Source organism: Phalacrocorax carbo, chromosome 3 (genome assembly GCF_963921805.1).
Source record: "Phalacrocorax carbo chromosome 3, bPhaCar2.1, whole genome shotgun sequence".
In the NCBI taxonomy this organism is placed as follows: domain Eukaryota; kingdom Metazoa; phylum Chordata; class Aves; order Suliformes; family Phalacrocoracidae; genus Phalacrocorax; species Phalacrocorax carbo.
The window spans coordinates 61,589,081-61,609,455 of NC_087515.1; the positions used below are offsets into that span (position 1 = coordinate 61,589,081).

Below are 20,375 nucleotides of genomic sequence, written 5' to 3' on the forward strand. Positions count from 1 at the left end.
TTTTTTTTTTTTTAATTTTAAAAAGCTCTTTTAGCAGGTCTATCATGATAGAGAGATGTTTCTCTTCGTAGTTGTCCCTTCTGTGGATTGCAGGCCTGTAAATCAATGACTACATTATCACTTTTAGACACCTTCATATTACAACTACAAATCTTCATAACTTTACTGTTAGAAATCACTTGATTCCTAAACTTCAAGCTACTCAAGATTCCTTCCCTGCCCCCCCACCCCACCCCCAAAGTGAGTTTATAGCTTGTGTTTTAGTTGTACAAGAAAAGCTTTTTGTTGTAACTGTTAGTACTGTCTCTTAAAATATGTAATTTTTCTGTTTGGCTTTCCTGACCTGTAGTCTAGCTCTCCCTCTGATGCCAATGCTGAAGTATCAAAGAACAGCAAATCAGATAAAATAATGTATTAATTTCTTCCGGGGCACCTGTAACAAAGACTTGAGGTGTAAATAATAAGGCTTTTATCTATTATAAGTTCTACTAGTGTGGTGAGTTTTACTTCAAAGGAAAGAAGCTTAGATAAAGGGGCTTTTTGCTGTCTTATTCAGTCAGGTTTAAAGTTTATTTAATGTCTCTTGACACTGGAAAGCTAAAATTTTGATTCTAGATCTTAAGAGTCAAGGGGAAAATAGATGTGGTTTCTTTCTGCATCCATTTCAACAGTTTGAGAAAATAAATGTCACTTTACAGTTCCCAAGAGCTTTCTCTGGAAAGGAATTTAATAAAAACAATCTAGAAGACAATGAAAAGATGTTTGGAAATATATTCTTAGACTATGTCACAATTCTTTTTATAGAGAAGCAGGACTGTTCCTTAAATGTTAGACAACTCTGTCAGTGTTTCAATCATAACATTTCTTTACTGACTCTGCTCCTGCAGCTACATACACAGCAAAGCCTTTGTGTGTCTAAACACCTAAATTAGGTTGGTTTTGTTTTTCCTCCTCCCCTTGTGCCAATATGTACAGGCCGACTCTTACTGTTTGTTTATGCATTTGCATAGTTCATCCTGTATACAAAGAGAGTCTTAAAACAGAATTTTAGATTTTACTTTTTATGTACAGCAGTGGTTACTTACATCTGCAGTAACTTGTTTTTGTTTTTCTGAATTGTTTGCTCTATGAAACAGTTCTCTTTACCCAGATTGGAGCTGGAATATATCTTGTAGAATAAATGTTAATTGGATTGTTTGCTGAAGTTAGAGCGTTTTCTTCTTCCTCTGGAAAAAGTTGTACAAATAGTTCTGTAAATGGCGGAGAACAGCCAGTCTTAAACTGTGAATCCTCCTGGAAAATAACGATCATATCTAACAACAAGCTCTGCAGGAGACTTTCATCATGTAAAATTTGTGTTAGTGTTTGGTTTGGAGGTCAAATATAGAAAACGTTGGCTTCCTACAAGCAGAGTTGCCTCCAGCCTTTTGCCACCTAGTGTTTCCGCTACTTAGGAATGAGTTGTGCTGACACTTCATGAAATCTTGTAAGTAAGCTGGAAGGCTCACTGGTGTATTCTCTTTCACATGCAGGCTCGTGTTATGTATGATTTTGCTGCTGAGCCTGGAAACAACGAGCTGACCGTCAGTGAAGGGGAGATTATCGTAATTACGAACCCGGTAAGAAAACTGAGACGGAGTCAAGGCTTCAGCACCTACTTCTAGCAGGTGGAAGAAAAAAAGGTGCTAGGTGAAAGCCCTGGCTATCCACCCCTGAAGAAGTAGCAAATAAACTAAATACAAAGAATTTGCTCATAGTTTTGTGGAAATGAATGCAATGAGTGATTTTGGAGGACAGGGGCCCTTTCAACTTGTGCCTACACACTTAAGAATTTGCTCAGTCTTGTTCCCCGCTATATAGGGTTGAGTGCCAAGGCAGAGGAAGGAGCTAATTGCGGTGATACCCTTTACATATGAATGTGTCTCTTTTGTATGCCTAATGTTCCACATTTTGTGTGTATGTAATCTTGCAGGTGCTTGCCACTTGCATTTAAATCTGAGGTGTTTGTTTTTTAGGTTTTTTTAATCAATGACTTCAGCATTCCAAGTTTGTTCAAAGAACTTGCCACAAAATTTGTTACTAAATTTGCATGTCTTGTCCATATTGCTTTAATTATGAAAAGGTACAGAGAAGGTGTGGTGAAAATACTGTGGTAATAATATCAAGGAGTTCTTAATTGTCAGTGCTCAGAAGTACTATTTGATTTGCATATACAGTTTGAATTTGAGTGTGCTTTTACTGTCCTGTATAATTCTTATCCACAGTAAAACGGTGTTAGTTGATTCCACTTTTGATTTTTGTGTAGCAATATAGCTCAGTGAGTAGGCTTCCCTTTCAAAACACATACAGACAAAAGCTGCCTCATCTTGATGCCAGGTTTTATTTATCTGGCTGCATAGGAAACCTGGGTTCTGCAGAATAAGCTAATTCCTTGAGGAGCCTAGTCACATATGATCCTGATAATTTTTAGTTCCACTGACTTCAAATATTTGAAGCAGTTATTTAATTGAAGCATCACTCTCTTGGATAGGATGCTATTCTGTGACAGAGGTAACATTTTAAATGAGTTCAGCAGTTTAATTCTGTTTCACAAAAGTAGGACTAAATAAGTTTATTTTATGCTGTTTGTGATTAAACTGTGGGGTAGACTGCCACAAAGGCTCTTGACTTTTTTTGATATGGTAAGTTTAGACAGCAATAGCATAAGTCATTAAAGTCCATTGATGCTTGCTCTTAAGTGCAGTAGTGTAAATGTGATTTCTTGCTTTAAGATGTCATTGCTCTTGCAGTTTAACCAAGCTAGATGAATTTATAATCCGAGGTGTCTAGTTGTTTTTGTGTTCTTGAGTGTAAGCTTTTAGGTACATAAGAAAAAGCAAACGAGCTTGCTGTTTCAATAACTGATTGATCTTTAGTGTTTAAAATCTCAAATTCATAAGCAGACTTCTCCTTACTTATGTGCAGGATTACATAAAACTTCCAAGTGAAAGAACAAAACTGTGAATAAACAAATACATCCATTAAAAAGCAAATTGAGAAAGCATGAAATTCAGTAATGCTGCTAGCATATGTGATTCCAATTTTCAGCTGTGAATTAGCTTCACATCTATCTGTGTGTTCAAGGAACAGCTTGATTTAAAGCAGAACTGGCGTATTCCAGATAATGTTGTCCTGCAGTTGACTTTGCGTAACTGTAAAGGTCTGCAAAGGCTTCTTAGTATATGTTGTATATGTGTTTAAAAAAAACCCAAAGAATAACAGGATGCCCCACTGAGATCAGACCTGAACTGTGTTAGTTCTTTCCAAACTAAAAGCGTGAGACCTGCTTCTGAAATTAAATGTAAACCAGAGACACTGTTTCTGGATCTTCCATGGCATGTGCCTCTCTTAACCTTGAGATTATCCTTAATACTCTTGTGGGTCATAGCTCCCGCTCATCACCTACCTCTGCACGTTCAGTCAGTGAAGCAGAGATTTTACAGAGATATTACCAATAGCTTAATTCCTCAAGTCTTGTTTCTTTATCATCTGTTGAATAAAATTAATGCTTTGGAAATAGCATACTGGTACCTGTGTTTTGATGCAGTCTGTGTCCAGACAACTGACTGTGGTTTAATAAATGATCAAAAGTGCTGAAAATAAACCTTTTCCCCCCCCATGCTTGTTAAATCTGAAGTCCACAATAGCTGTGTGAAACAAGCACAGTCTGTGTTCTGTTTAAATGAGTATCTGCTGCTTCAGCAGATTTAAGCAAGCTTGTTCATGGTCATACAGTCACAACTGTGTTTCGAACATTGCATTTGACAAGAAGACAGTGCTTGCTCCTGAGTTGTTTAAAGCATGCTCTGAGATCCATCTAGCAAAACTATTTCTACATTATTACTTCTTTTAGGATGTTGGTGGAGGCTGGTTAGAAGGGAAAAACAGCCAAGGTGAGAGAGGACTTGTTCCAACAGATTACGTTGAGGTAAGTGACTATTACACTGTTCAGCTTTAAGAAAGCAGAACTACTGAAAAGGTAGCACTACTGAAAAAGAGCACTACTGTGCTCTTCTGATCAGACTGTAATGCTCAAACATTAAAATTCCGGTGTTAAAGCTTGGAATATATAATCTTATTGTAGCAACTGTACCTGGCTTTAGAGACCAGTGCAAACATGCCATCCAAAGCTACTGTGCTTCTTAGTGGTTTCCCAAGAAAAGCAACAGGAGGTTCTCAAGAGTAAATACTGGTGATCTGCCGAACAGAAGCTATTTTGAGTCTGCTTTTGGTTTCAGGGGTCTTATGATCCGATAATTGTTTTGTTTTCCTGTCTGAATATACAGATACGGAAGTGAAATGAGTAATGCAAGTTGATGTTGCTGTGGCTGATTTGCCACATGCTCATAAATCACTGGAATGGAACCCTGTTTCTGGGGCTCTCAGGATATGGGATCCCAAATCCAGGGACTACTCAGCTTATCTTCTTCCTGAGGGCCTTTGATGTCTCTCCAGTGTGTGTTGATCTGCTCATTTTTTAAAGCCTGGTGGTATGGGGGTGGGGGTGGAATGGGGGTCTCAATGCAAAGACTGGAATCCAATTCACTCTTGGAGGGCCCAGTGTCTGCAGGCTGCCAGTTAGGTGAAACTCTAGCTGTAAATCCTGCAGCCTCCTCTTAAGGTGTGTGCCTCCCTTCCTTCACCAGTGCTGTGCAGTTTGGGGGTTTTTTGTTACTTTTTTGTTTGGTTGGGTTTTTTGCTTGGTTTGGTTTTGGTTTTTTTAAAAAAGGGGGTGGGGCTGGTAAGGGGAGGATTCTTGCTCACAAAAATCTTGTTTTCTGTCTTCAGTCGGCTAACTCATGGTCTAGTAGCTTTTGGCTTTCCAAACTTGCTGTCCCAAACTGATCCTCTGAGTATTGAGTTCCCAGTCTCCAAGCAGTAATGTTAACAACCTTGTTAATCCCCAATGAATTCATAGTTAGGTGTCCACTGCCACAACAGTCTTACATGTTACACTGTGATAATGCAAACCAGTTCCATCTGTTGTGGAAGTAAGTCCTCCAGATTCTCACATCAATTTCTTGTAAAAGGTTCTATTCAATTTGAATTCAAAAAGGGTATATGCAACTGTCTTAACATCTAGTGACATGAATGTTAGGATGATTATATATGATAAACAGCATAATTTGATTAACGGAAGCATGAAAAATCTCTTGCAACTCTTTTTCCATTTCAGATTATAACTGAAGGTGCAAAAGATGGAATTAGCTGCGGTAACTCATTAGCTGACCAAGCCTTTTTTGATTCCCTTTCTTCAAACACAGCTCAGACCAACTCTGCTGCAAAAAGCAGTAATCAGGTATGTCTCCAGGTTTTTCAGGCACAGTGGGCATGGTGGGTTCTGCTGACATAACTACTTGCACTCTTCAGTTGTGCTGTACCGTATTTGTGAGCCCTCATAAAAGTACTACCTAACTAAAACACTAACTGTGTTTTCATTAGGGAAGGCTTTTGTTTAATGATATGGGTGCCTGTTCAGCTACTGTCGCTGCTGGAAAAATTAGTATTCTAAAGCTTTCAAAACCAGAGCATTTTTATTCGTTCCTGCCCGCAATCATATAAATATGCGACTACCTCAATCTCTGTACCTTAGTTCTGTATAAATGCACTCTTAGCAAATTTACTTTTATTTTCAAGTTACTTGTGTTAGTATGCTAACCTTTTTAAGGAGCTATGACTTTACTTTTTAAAAAATGTCTGCTACAATTGGATGGTCCATGTATCATCAGCGAGTGAATAGATCTTTTTCAGAATTCAAGTAAGAGTTCTTTCTTTGATTAGAAAAGATGAAGCAAGTTCACGCATTGTCCCTAGTCGACTGGAGAAGAGGCTCACTTTGGTTTTGCTGGAAAAATGTTAGGTTTGGTTGTTGGGTTTTTTTTCTTTTCCCCCTCCTTTTATTCTTTTTTTTGGCCAGCGTGTCAGTTCATTAAGCAGAAGGTATTTAGTCTCTGGTTAGATATCTGAAGATGTACATTATCTTAAACACAAGCTGTTTGTTATGGTCTATAGACAGCTGTATGTCCCACATGTAGGAGCAGGTAAACATTTCAAAGTCCACAGGTCAACAGAAGAACAAAATCTGCTTTTCCCAACAGCAGCATGCAAAGGTCTCACATGTTGGAAAGTAAATATTTTACTCGTAGCAGCTGGGGACACACCTGGTTTGTGGATCAGTTAAACATCAGTTATTAGTTTCTTTAACTTTAATATACATCATGGGACTTTGACATGAAGTGAGATCCCTTGAAAACTGTGCATGGGGCATTCTTGTATGACAGTGAATGTAACAGTTTGACTGTATGGTGTTTGATTTGTGCTTCCTTGTATTGAGCCAGATGATGCCAGGAAAGTAATTCTGTGATCACACACATAGTGAGAACTCCAGACTTTATTGTGACTGTATCACTGTTTACCACTAATTTTTTTTGTTGTTTTTTTTTAATTGATGTCCAGCTAATACTTAGTTTAAACTTGGAAATGCCTCATTAATGTCTCATGTCAGACTGAGCCAAAAGCATTGATTATTGGTTCGTTTTCCCTCAGTAAAACTTTTGGTAATTTTGAAGGTAGAGTGGTAGCCTCATTTCTTCTGCTCTGTCTGTTACCCTTGTTCCATTTTTTTTTTCTTTCTATAGAGTTTCTAGCCAAACTTTACTTCTGGGTAAGCTTGAAATATTTGTAGCAGCTACTTCTGTCAGATCCAAATGCTGTTTCTCTTCTGAAGGAAGAGAAACATATCACTTAATTTGACCTAGGAAGAATTGGTTACTAATGATTGAATAGACAATATTTTGAATGGTGATAGAAGCATTTATCAGAGGTTGATCTGTGCTTAACACAAGGTACTTGTGCCTGGAGAAGGGAAGAAAAAAGACCTTGCATATATAGGTTAAATAAAGGTATCTATTATATCCTAAATAATCAGGAATTACTTTGGCAGTCTAGTTTTGGAAGTTGCATTTCTAGAGGAGGTAAAAGCTTGAAAATATGTTCACTTTACGGTACAGTTTACACAGGATCAGCAGTATGCTGGCCCTGTAATCCATACAAATTGCAGTTTCTTCTTAGCCTGAACAAATTTTGAAAAGGAGTAGTTTATCTGGTGTGTTTCAGTGCTATTCTTACAAGTGTCCTGTTCCTCGCCATTATCCTTCAAATGCTTTGCGAGACAGTTGGGAGAACCAGGGTACCAGGGTGTATTATAGTAAAACTGTACTGCTAACACTGATAGGAGAGAGAGGGGCAGAGAGTGTGTATCTGGATGCAGCCAAGGCCATGGCAGATGCTGTGGGAGGCACGTTTCCTCAGGCTAGTGTGTCTGGGTTTTTTCTTTTCCTGTTGTTTTTTTTTTTCATAGCAGGAACTATACTGCTGCATGGTAAGCACTTTATATCATAAGTTATTTCCATTTTCTCAAATTTTTTTTCTTTAACCGAGTTCAGTAACTGCAATTTAGTTGTATTTATTTTCTAGAAAAACCGCAGGTCTTGAAGACTGGTTTCTTCAGCTTCTGACATACATCTGGTAGTTTGTTCCAGTGGCTTATTGCTAATAGAAATTTAACTTGTGTGCTAAGCAGTCCGGCTTCCACTTTCAGATGTTAGGCCTTTCTCCCAGATCAGAGAGCGCTCTAGTGCATGGTATTTTCTCCTTGCGGAAATTCTGTGGTTAATTGTCCTCTCAGTTAAGAAATTCTGTTTGTTTGTTCTATATGTATGGTGTAAGACGCTTGCGGCCCTCAAGAAAAAAAGCTTTCTTCTGTGGTCTCTCTGATCTTGTGACTTTTCTGTAAAATGTGTGCATTGCTCCTGTGTACGTCGCATGACGTCAAACAAGTTTGTTCCTGTTATGGTGTAGAAGAGCCTGATACAGTGAAAGACTGCATTGATTCCTGTAATATTGCATCAGGAGATTATACTGAGTTGCCTATCCCCTGCATACTGGCTTCTCTTTTAGAGCCGCTGCTTGTGAGAATAGGATACTCTACTTTGTGGGTATGACCCTTCTTCCTAGACATATTACTCTGCACTTGATTATGATAACATATACATTGTTCACTCAGGCATGTTGGATCGATCTGTGTTCAGACGCACAGTTGCAAGCAATTGACTTACTCTTTTCAAGTGCCTTAATGAGTGAGTAGGTCAATATACAAAACTCTTCATCTTAAATGAAACTTTTGTGTTCAGGCTATGGAGAGCAAAGAAAAATGACAAATTAGGTGTCAATGTAAAGAGAATCGATGCTGGAGGTGGCACAGCAGTGGGAACTAAAATGTTCATAGATGTAGTCTGGTGAACTGAGTAAGGAAGAGCAACATTACTAAATGCTGACACTTTATGCTATCTATTATGTTTCATAGTAACATGGGGGTACAAGTTTATTACAAGAAGACTTTATAAAAGCGCTTCTAAATACACAGGATGTTTGGGGATTTTTATTACTACTACTGTACTGAAGAAATTACTTTCTGTAAACATTAAGTCACTTTAACATACGTGTAATTACACAGCACCCCCACCCCACAATTTCAATAAGTGATAAGATGTTTAAATTCTTAGAAATCATTCCATTCTAACAGTAAGTAAAAAACCAGGTTGTTGCATAGTGTTTCAGTACCAAGCTTTATTAAAAATAATAGATCTGGCTGAGTTGAAGTGTGTGTGTGTGGGGGGGGGTTGTTTTCTTTTTTTAAGAGACCAGTTAAACCACAGTGTTGTGGTTTGACCCTGGCTGGTAGCTCAGCCCCACCCAGCTGCTTGCTCACTGCCCCCCAGTGGGATGGAGGAGTCAATCAGAATGGTAAAAGTGTGGGAACTAGTGGGTTAGGGTAAAGACAGTTTAATGGGTAAAGCAAAAGCTGCACATGCAAGCAAAACGAAATGAGGAATTAATTGACTACTTCCAATTGAGCATGCAGGTGTTCAGCTGTCCCCAGGAAAGCAAGGCTCTATCATGTGTAACAGTTACTTGGGAGGACAAATGCCATCACTCCAAACATTTCCCTTTCTTCCTTCTTTCCCGTAGTACTGACTGTTGAGCATGACGTCATATGGTATGGAATATCCCTTTGGTCAGTTGGGGTCAGCTGTCCCGGCTGTGCCCCCTCCCGGCTTCTTGTGCATCCCCAGCCTACTCGCTGCTGGGGCAATGTGAGGAACAGAGAAGGCCTTGACACTGTGCAAGCACTGTTCAGCAATAAGTAAAACATCCCTGAGTTATCAACACTTTTTTCAGCACAAATCCAAAACATAGTCCCATACCAGCTACTTTGAAGAAAATTAACTCTACCCCAGCTAAAACCAGTACAGCCAGTTATATTTGAATGCACACTTTATAACTTTTTTTTCTGTCTCTTATTTTTAAAGTTCTGAACTGGTTAGCCTATCAGTTTAGAAATGTAGCTCAAATGGCAATGTGCTCCTGTCAGGGCTTAAAAATATTTCAACAGACTTATTTATTAGCTTTATGCGTAGATATTTTTGCTGGTATATTTTCATATGCCCTGATAGGTCTGGAGGATGACTGCTTTTCTTAAGTAGCGATGTTGCATGTAATACAGAACCCTAAATCATTACAGTTTTCCCAGACCAGTTTCTATGCATGTGTATATCTCTCTCTCGAAATAAAACTTTTATCCTCCCTGTGTCTACACCCATCCCGTTTTGCTTTCCCGGCAAACAAGAGGCTTAGGGACTCCAGAGTAATAAACCAAAACTTTTTGGTGTTAAGGAAACATCATCAGCTCAAACACTGTCCTGCTGCCTCTCTGTCCTTTTCTAAGAAGATTTTTTGTGTTGTTCAGTAAATAATCTTCTGAAAAGTAAATAATAAGCAATAACTAAAAGCAGCTGCTCTTAATTCCTTATCTTTGCTGAGAAAGAGACAGTGACCACAGCAACACTTTATTGTACCTTACCTGGGTTTGCCACAGATGTAAAGTGACAGTAGAAGAAGGGCACAGAGGTACTTCTTAAGGAGAAGAATTCCGCATGACCCTTGGCAGTTCACTCTTCCCAGCTCGTTCCTTGCATCAGTGGTGTCTCAGCAGTAGCTGCCTTGGTAAATAAAGGTTGCAGCTGCTCTTCGATAGAGCTACCTGTAGAAGATATTGGAGAGATTAAAGCAATCAGAGGAAGCAGTGAAGCTAATTATACACAAACCAGGGAAAAAAGTGACTCTGAGTGACTATTTTTACACTCAGAAGAAGAAAAGCAGATAGGAGAATCTAATACCTGTAATGTTTGTGATTTAATGTCTGAAAAGCCTTTTAAATATTATTCAACAAAATACAATTTAGGTAACCCTTAATTGCCAAAGATGAAGGCTGCTGCATGGCTTTTGTAGGGGGTCTTGTGCTGTTTTGACCTTGTAGCCCGTGGACAGAGGAAGCAAAGGGAATGATAAATATTTCTTCCCTGTCAATCCACTGTTCCTCTGAGTGGCAATGCAGGCTGCTAATTTTAGACTGTCATTTGGAACAACAGGTGAGTGAGTATATTGGCACTTACGGTCTTTTTCTATTTGTTAGAATTGCATTTATATAGTAAAGTAACTTACCTGTAAACTCCTCTGGTATTAGAATAACACTGGCAGTAATGGCACTGACATGAATATAAATCATGGCAGGTTAAACCAAATAATCATCTTGAAATACATTGAACGCAGAAGTTCTAATTTCTGATGAAAAATTAGTGGTATATTTTTCTCCTGTAGTATTTTTTTGATACTGAATTGCTTCTAGGGGATGTGGCAACAATGGATATCCTGTTTCACACTTTAAATAGTGTTTCTCATTGCAGTTGACCAAGAGGCTGTTAGCATTTGGTTAGGTGGCATTTGGAGCCTTCATAATTAAACGATGTATGGAAATACAAGCAACACTGTAAAATTCATTCTGAGTAGTCTCCTCCAACTGTTTGGTGGGTTGATTTTTGGTTTGGTGTTTTAGTGGGGTTTTTTGTGATCAAGACTAATGCTTCTCAAGTCACAGCTGTACTTGGATTTATTTTGCACATGTTCCAAGTTCCAAAACTGCTGTTTTAACAGTGATGATCTTGCTCTCCATTCTAAACCACAACTTGTGGTGGTTTTTCATTTCTCTAACTTAAAATGTTTTACAGTTGTGAACAAATACCAGCTTTCTGTTTTAACATTAGCATTTATCTGAGTTATTTAAATTTCATCTAAATTAAATCTAAATTACAACACTATTGGCCCAACCTGGTTCTCCTTATTAAGAACTTTTTTATCTGTAAAGTAGTTTCAGTAGTGGTCTGTAAACAAACTGTATGTACAATTAGCAGTTCAGCTATTTACAGCCTGTGCAACATGCTTGTTTGAACATAGGATAGAAATGCTATAAATTTCAGTGTACTACATATTTTAGTCTGTATGGTTTCTCCTCCCTTCCCTCTAGAGCTTAAAGCCTAGTATTAAAAATACATAAATTAAATTATATTAAAGTGGAGTACTGCCTGTCTATTTTAGGGTGGAAGTGGATCACCAGCTATGTTGACATAAGGGCTGTAGATGTGGCTTCACGGTATTTAAGATATAAAAATAGTTCTTCTAGCTAACTGTAAGTTGCATTTGTAGAGGAGTTTGTTCCCTTTTCTTGACACAGATTCTCTAATCACTGCCAACTCTACTTCTCTATAAAGATAACTATACAGCTGCTCTTACTTAATCCAGAACTATCCTGAGAGTTCGCATTTTTGGGAATTGCAGATTTGTCAGTTAATTCCAGTGTGACCTCAGCGAAACCACGTTTCATGTCTTCAGTTATGTTGTGGACAGAGCAGCAAGGCCCCACAGGAAGCAACTAACAGAAACCTCTCATGTTTGTGTTGTTTTATCCAGTGGTAATTGTGGAATCACTTGGGATAGTTTCTCTTTCAGTAAAAGAGAGGTAAGCTTCCACACAGTAGTTGAAAGGATATGAAAATAAATAGACTGTCTTTTGTGTAGAAAGCCCTTTCCCTTCAGAAAACAGTGGGACTTCTGTATAGGCAGGATGAATAAGTAGTAGTGAACACACCTAGTTTGGTGTGCAGGGGCTGAGGCAACTCTTAAGTTACCTGGTGTGTAGACATAAGTTCTTGCGTGTCCTTAAAGTGGACGTGAAAGAAGCCGTTCCCAGAGCTTTACATTGTTTCTTTTCCACTCTTTGCAACTTAGTGTGGGAAAGGCAAATTGTTGTAGTTAAATTTGTGTACCATAACTCACCCCCACCCCAAACTGCTATGAGCAGCAATAAATGCTAAGAGTGAAGAAAATAAATTAAATAAATGCAGTGCTCTTAATAAGAGTGCGCTATTCTACTTCTGTGGAAATTTTGACATGCATCTTATTGCACTCCTGTAACAGCATTTCCAATCTCTGACGTTGCTGTGTGTGCAGTAAAGTAGAAGTATTGTCATGGGAAATGTGACTCACTCATGTTTGGTTGAGTCCAGTTTGTCTTGTTAAACCACTATGTTAAACTACCTTATAAAATACACAGTTAGGTTCACCATGGAAGTTACAATGACAGTTGTTTATGGATTTTGGAAATTATTGCTTCCTTGACTAATATACATTTATGCAGAGTTAAGGTTTATGTTTGTAAAGTTAAGTGTAAAGTTGCCACTACGTGTGCATAAGTCATGTCTAGAAGGTCATAGTGCAAAAGGTACCTAACAAGAAGTGCAAGCAAAACTGGTGGGTTAGAACTGTTCAGAAGGTAAAAAGAAAAAAATACCCAGAGCGTTTTATGCTAGTTTGGCTTTCATGATTAGTAATTTCTAGTTCCTGTTACAGATAATGATGCTATAACATCCTCCATTGCTATGTGCAATTCGAAAGCAACTCTCTTCCCCCTGCCCCATCTCAATCGGAATATTGCATTCAGACTGGTAACAGGAATTTGTGACCAATTCTTGTTTAACTAAAGTACCAGGCAGCAACTCCCGTACAGTACTGGAGACAGTGGCTTGCTTGCTTTGAAATGAATCGCATTCACATATTAAAAAAATATCCAACATATGATAGTCACTGTACCAATTCCAATTATGGAGCTGTCTCAAGGTGGTGTTTTTTGTGGGTGTCCCAGTGGAATGCAAAGGCTCGGGCAGCAAGTTGTTAGACTGTAGTACTGTGATCACTCCTCACCTATGGTCTGTACCCAGACCCTCAGGCAAAATCTGACTATTAAAATAGTTTTCCACAATTTGCAGTGTTTGCGTGCTCTTTTTATTGTAGCTTTGTTTTTATTTGACTACTTGTTTTGTGAAGTAGCCTTGTGGTCTCATAGTTTGGCATTGGCTGTATAAAGAATATTTTCACTTGCTAATGGTGACAATCTTGTCGGCTCTCCTGTGAGTGTTTCTACTTGCTTGCACACTTGCGGTGGCAGGCCTGTATTCCATGATCCCCTTCACCACAGCAGGGGGCTTATTGCAGTACATGGTTCCCTTCTGATTTAATTTTTTTTGTTTGTTCACTGAGCACTTTGTATTTTAAGGTAGAATCATTGGCATTTGTCATTGAAAGCAGTAAGCTGAAAAACTTTAGCCAGTAATATTCCAACTCCTCCTCCAAAAAGAAAGGCAGCAAAGGAAACCCCTGTCCCCTCTTTCCAAACAAAAACACAGAGTGCTTTTCCCAAAAGGAAGGATAAAGCCTTATTTAATCTTTGTACCCTGATCCTGGGATGTCTAGAGAACAGCAGAGAGGAACAGGGAGTCTTTCTTCCATTTCTGGCATTGCTGTGACTGCTGCTTGGAAAACTGTCTGAAATTTCTCATCTGTGTTTCAAGAAACCATTAGGGATTTAAATCAGCTCAAGGGAAGACAAGGATATAAAGAGGTGACTTGATTGCCACTTACATGTGCAGGTGTGGGTAACAAAACAAGAAGCTTGAGAGCACTCAACTGAATAAACATCTATAGGATTTTTAGTGGCTGAAAGTTGAAACTAAGCAAAACTTAAAAAATTAATAATTTCCCTGAAGCGGTGAGGGTGACAATACACATGTGCTTTCCCTCCCCTTGTCCCATCACTGAGTATTATTTGCTCAAGTCTCAATTGTGTATTTTTCTAAAAGACTATTCTGTACTTCAAACATGGCTTTTTTTGAGCTGAATCAGGAGTTAATAGATGGAAATCCTGTGCCTGCACTGTGCAGAAGCAATGCAACCTCTCATCTACTTTGGCTGTGCATAACCTCACAGGCAAGGAAATGGGATTGGAAGTGGAAAAAGAACAAAAAACACTAACTGCTCTGGTATTCATGGTAGTAACTCAGTTCTTCCAGTGGTTTGGGGCTTTTTTATCCTGCTGAAAGCCAGGAGGGTCAGTGGGTGTGCCTTGGCTGTATGTGGTTTGTGAGCCAGCAAAAAGCCCAGCTACTCTGCAGGGACTACTTTGTGAAGGGGGCAGTGAGGCAGGGAGTGGAAGTGCTGAATGATGCTTTCCTCTGGAAGGAAGTGAGATGACAGGAGCAGCTGAGGAACAAACAGGTTCCTTGGACAGCATTCCTACTACCTCCTTGTTAGCTGCTTCTGGAGGTCCTCCTTCCTGTTGCTTTCACTTATTTATCTACAGGAACATTCTAGTGTGCGAGTCCATAAGGATGGTTATCCCTTAAAGTCTAGCCTATCTCCACTGTTGCTTTTCCTAGAGGATTCTTTAAGGAGGAAACATGTTTAAATTGTACAATACAAAAGAGGGCCTTCCTTCAGGAGTGAAAGAAGTGCCCAGGATCACAATACTAAGGTAATGATTTACCAGGAAGAAAGCTTGGGCATAAAATACCATGGCCATGGCAGCTACTTCAGTATCTGCTAATGTGCACGCTTGATCGATCGTAAATACAGCACAGTGGAAGGCATTCTGCGGATTGCTGCAGAGTAGGCTTTTAGCCCTTCACATTTCTTCCTGGAGGGAAAAAAAGCTTGATTTTTAGAGTGACTGTCTAGATTCAGTTACTTTTTTAATGTATCTATTCAGAGGCTGTTATCCGAAAAACTTCAGTTTAGTGTAATGTCTGAGTATGCCTAAGGTTTTGTCTCCATGCAGGTAACTAAGGCAGCTATAAAACTGGAGAGGTATGTTCGTTCCTGTCAGCTATTCAGCTGAGCCACCATGACTTTTCTTGTATTTTCTCCCATTCCTCTGTGCTGTCTGTCTCTTCTTAAACCCAGTCTTTTTAAATTCAGAAGTGTAGTACTTCTCATTGCAGCTTTGGCTGTCCTAGGCTTCCCTTGATCTGGTCAGACTACTTTTTCTACTCACTTCAATGTGGCTTCTGTCTCTCAGAGTAGGTTTCAAGGTGTATTACTTATGGTTGGAGGCCATCATTTTTTGATGGTGTGGTTACCTTGATCTTTTTAGGGCCTCAACTTAGTTTTAGCATCTGAACATCAAGTTTGGTTTGGCATTTGTCCCTCAGGAGTAGAATGGATGTGTTTGTCCATCAGAAGCATCCATTGATATAAGGAAGGAGTCTGCCAGGAACAGCTTAGTTGGCCAGGAGTTCAAAAAAGGATTTTTAGCTGGGGCAGAGAGACACCTCAGTGGCTTATCTTAGGTTTACTGTCTATAACTTTGGATTCTCAGGAAAATAGCAAAGATGTCACTTCTTCCTATTTCATTCATTATTCACTTGGTGAAGATACTGACATTCCACCCCCAAGCTGACGATTTTCCTGTTGTGATGGAATTTTTTTTTCATTCAACTATAATTAGATCTTTACAAACATACGAGACTTCTCCTTCCTCCCCCTAGCCCCACACCAGTAGTGATCTGTTTCTATAGTGTTTGAATCTGCCCTTAATGGAAGACTCTCAAATATTTAGTAATGTGCTCCCTCTGTTGTCTGTTCCCCAAATAGCCTTTTTATCTTTTCTCCTGGAGCAGCAGGACCAAGCAAGTCCATAGTAGTGTACACAAGGGAAAATCAGCTGCCTTTAAGGAGTTTATCCTTTAATTTAATCTCAGTGTACTTGTTTGATGTTACCTTGAAAAGCAGAGAGATGCAATGTTTCATTTGAAGGTTGACTAGTTTCTTAATTTTGTGGCGTGGCATTTCTTCCTCTGTATTTGCATTTGAGATTTGCATGCTTGGACATTAGGTGTGCTGTATCAAGTTATATTGACTAAATAACAGCTTCTTGCAAGGACTCTTCATCTTTTTTGTGTTGACGAAAGACATCAGAGGAATATAAATTTCAGTTATGGAAAACTAAAGGTGTGAGAACATGTAATTTAATCACTGACAAAATACTTGCTGGCTTACTTAGGGTTTATTCAACCAGAGCCAAGCCATGCAAATGGCTTCTCATATGGAATTGGTCAGCTGCTGAGATCCACAGAACTGCCGACTGGAGCTGAGATTACCCTTTTAATAAATGCTGTCTTTACTTGGTCCTCCACAGTGCTGTGGGACCTTGAGCATGGCAGGTCTGATTCCTGAATCCTTCTCCAAGTTTATTGATTTTTGGCTACTACTTAGAAGTGTCCACAGTGTTTGTGTATGCAGGCATACATCTGAAGAAAGATGAAAGGAGACCTGTAAATGCTCTTTGAGAGGTGTTGTCTATCTATACATTCCTAATTGATCTCTTACCCTCTTCCCCAGTGCCTCGGGAAGAAACATGGACTGAAAGAAGCTGTGTAGGAACAGCACATCCCACCCCTTTTATAGCCTGTGGGCGATACGCTTAGGGGCAAGAGTTTAGCCCAGAGCTGTCTTAAACACTTCAGAAGGCCTTCTCCAATCAGAAGATTTTACTTTTGTATAGGTACATAGACATCCAAAAGGGCAGTTTAAGTAATCTGTTTCCCCTTGCTGTACTGCATTTAGTGTACATCAGCAACTGTCTGCAAGTTTGGTGATGATCACTCTTGACACTCACTCTTTAGTAGTGTACCCAGTGTTAATATTATAGCCTCCCCCTTGTTTTGCAGCAGATTTTAAGGTTTCTTTTCCACCCACTGATGTACCAGACTTCATATAAACCACAGAGAGGAGGAAAACTTTACTCAGCCTTTTGGCAATCATCCCACTTCTGGGCTTTCATTTGCCAATGATCAGCACAACATCTATTGCAGAAGTGTATGCTAATGAATATTATGCAAACTATTCTTTTCTAGGTGCTCTAAGTTATGTTAGGAGCGGACACGCTTTCCCATGTGGTTGTGCCCCACTGTATATTTTCCTTTAGCAAAGATGATAAACTCTGACTGATGGCATGTATGGTTTTCTCTCTTCTGTAAGCTCATATCAGGTGCACATCAAAGGAAGAGCAGCTTGGTACCTTGTAAGCTACCAGCAACTTCTTCGTAATTGCTGAGTATCAGCTTTCCAAGAATGTGGTAGAACTCAGTGATATCGCTCCCTTACAAAGTATTGTTCTCCCATCAGTTTCATCCACCAAAAAAAAAAATAATCCCCAAACGGTCAGTATAGAATCTGTCCATATAATGTCTCTCACTCCATCAGTTCCTAGACACCCATTGACTCTGAGTCTTCTGAATGGTGATTTCCCCCTAGCTTGGGGGCTTGGTCTTAATTTCCAGACCTTGAGGATTCTATACCTAAAGAATAGGTGTTGTGTGATATCAATAGTATAGGTCCAAAGCATTTTCAAGTCATGAAGGTTTGATAGTGTCTGTGAAATCTGACTGTCAGGTGACTTTATTGCAGGAAAAAAAGCGAGACCTCTCTTTCCTAATTAGTAGCTCAAAGCTGAAATGAGAGGAGAGAATTTTAGTGAAATAAAAATGGAGTGTGCAGAAGCAGTACCTTTTTTGTGTATTTTGTAAGAAACGTATTCAACAGTTTTGCAGAGAATAATTTGGCTTTTAGTGGGGGTGTTATTAAACTTTCTGTACTGGCAAATGCTGTAAGTTTCATGTAAATGTTACAGTCTAATAGCAATTAATTTATATTAGGCTTCCATTCTTTGATATGCTGCTTCATGATAAAAATAATGTGCTGGCTTCTGTAGGGTTTGAGACTTCCTTTTACAAAACTCAGTTTCTCCCTCTGTTGAACAAGACAAGCTTTGTAGGCTTTGTTTGCTTTCCTTCCCCTTCTCCTCCTCCTTCCTCCTACACTTTGGGTGTGTGGGTTTTGATTTGTGTGCAGGTTTTTTGTTTCTGCCTGCTAGTCTTTGCACTAAGTGTCTGGAGTAGACTGCACTTAACTAGTCAATGCTTTTTCAAAGTGTAATCTTAAAATCAAGGAGCTGAGCGGAATGGTAAGCTATTACTCCAACTTACTGTCAGATTAACTTGGCAAATTGATGCAGTAGTTAGAGGCATGTCTGCTCTGCACTCTTCCACTGAGGTTTCCACCTCCACAACGGCATCAGCAGAAGCTTATGCGGAGAGTAGGCCTACAGGGAGACACCAAGACAGTTCCCTGGCAGATGTTTGTTTCCTTCCCTCATCTTCGCTGTGAATGAGTTAAGCTCCAGCAGGGAAGCTGAGCAGGTTGCTGGCCCTAACTCCCTAATTGTCACACCAATAGTGATGGTGTGGGTGGGCAATTTGTGATTTGCTCTTACTAAAGCCACTAATCTGAGTTTGAAATAAGCATTTGAAAAAACCTAATCCTTGACTTCTGAGTTTCTGTTTTAAATGTGTGAATTAGTCCATGGCTTTATGTAATTAATAGTTCACATGCACCATACTTACGGTGTTGGTGTAAAATAATTACCATGGGCAAGAGTGCTTCCTGACACTGTTGGAACAAATAGTTTAATTTCCCTTAGGAGATGTAACACTCTTTATTAGTATGTATTGGTGTCACATTGCTGGAAAGCTGATAAGTTTCTCCAGGTGCTTACTGCATTTAAGAGCTGTGTAGCTAGGAATGTAAGATTTGGCAGCTGCTCCTGAATCAAACGAGTGAAGTGCTGAATGCAAACTCATAGCCTATCAGCAGGAGATCAAAGACTTGAAGGAGAAAGGATGTGGTCATTGCTCACTTCTTCAGCAATTTCTTCTTTACTTTTGTCTCTATACAACGTAGGCAAACAATGCCAGTGATCCTTGGTCCAGCTGGAACGTTGGGAAGTCTGGGAACTGGGATAATGGAAATGCTGTTGACAGCTGGGCGACAAAACCTGAAAGTGCATCTGGCCAGAGAAACAGTGCTTCAAATAACTGGGAGACAGCAGCAGCATTTGGTCATCCACAGGCATATCAAGGACCAGGTGTGCTAATATGCTCTTAGTTTTGAATACATTAGAGTAGGTGGACAGTAGAGGTAAGAATTGCTTAGTCTTTCATAACTATAGAATATGGCTTATTTAAAAAACAAAACAAAACCAGCTTCCTAGTAGCGCATTGCCACTGGATGGCAATGGTAAACTAGACACTAAAATAATAGTGTGTTTTTTTTTTTTTAAATAGAATGTAAAAGAAGTCAGATCCACAGTAACAGACACCTCAAACTTGTATGGAAATCTGGCAAGCCAAAGCCTTGTGCATATGTAATCTGTTCTCAGGCATGTTGTTCAGCTTGCATAACTGGAAATTAAACACCCTTGAACTTGTGCCCTCAGGCTTGTGAAGTAGCCATCTCTTAAATCCTTAATTTTAGGAAGTGGCTAGCCTTTCAGGCGGCTTCTCTACCTTTTCGTAGTAAAGGCCTAAATTACGAGAACTTATAACTGGGGAATGCTAACATGGAGTCTATGAATATGGAACACTAGTGAAGTCATCTTAACGCACCAGCATCTCTTCTTTCTTTTTTCTTTTATTTTTTTTTTTCCTACTCCCTCAATGGATTCCCAGTGTAGTGTTTTGCAGGTTGTATTTGGTGGGGATGGTGGTAACTGAGGAGGAATCATAAAATAAAAGCCTGAACTAGTTCTTAAATACATGTACCTTGTTGATTATTTGTGTATGAGTGCTGAGGTAGCTGCTTGTGCTTTTAAAGAGAAAATATTTAACTCTCTCCTTTCCCTACCCCCATGCCCCCTTCTGTACTTTAGCAGCTGCTGATGACGATGATTGGGATGATGACTGGGATGACCCAAAATCAACTTCACCGTCTTATCTTGGTTACAAGGAGACGGAGGCATCAGAGGCTGGGGGGGTCCAGCGTGGAAATTCTCGTGCCGCTGCTATGAAGTTGCCACTTAACAAGTAATGGAAAATGCAGGGCAAATGTGTATATATTGAAGAGAATTGGAATTTGTCAAGATGTGTAAATATGTGACCATTCAACCTTCTTGAAATATGCAATGTAAATATTACAGTTTTGGGGTAAAAATGGAGATGGATTTGTAGCTCAGCATTACCCCTGTGTGAGCAGAGAATGCAGATCCATGAAAG

At 39.4% G+C, this 20,375-nt stretch overlaps 1 protein-coding gene across 2 annotated transcripts in view; it reads left to right on the forward strand.

Annotated features, from left to right (window-relative positions):
- Positions 1-20,375, forward strand: part of SNX9 (sorting nexin 9) — a 63,325-nt gene that overhangs the window by 17,394 nt on the left and 25,556 nt on the right. The window contains exons 2-6 of one of the 2 annotated variants that reach the window (XM_064447094.1): positions 1,533-1,619; positions 3,893-3,967; positions 5,216-5,338; positions 19,066-19,249; positions 20,036-20,186. In XM_064447094.1, the coding sequence (XP_064303164.1) occupies positions 1,533-1,619; positions 3,893-3,967; positions 5,216-5,338; positions 19,066-19,249; positions 20,036-20,186 (620 nt within the window). Of the gene's footprint in view, positions 1-1,532; positions 1,620-3,892; positions 3,968-5,215; positions 5,339-19,065; positions 19,250-20,032; positions 20,187-20,375 lie in introns of both variants that reach the window. The other variant, XM_064447093.1, reaches the window with a different exon arrangement.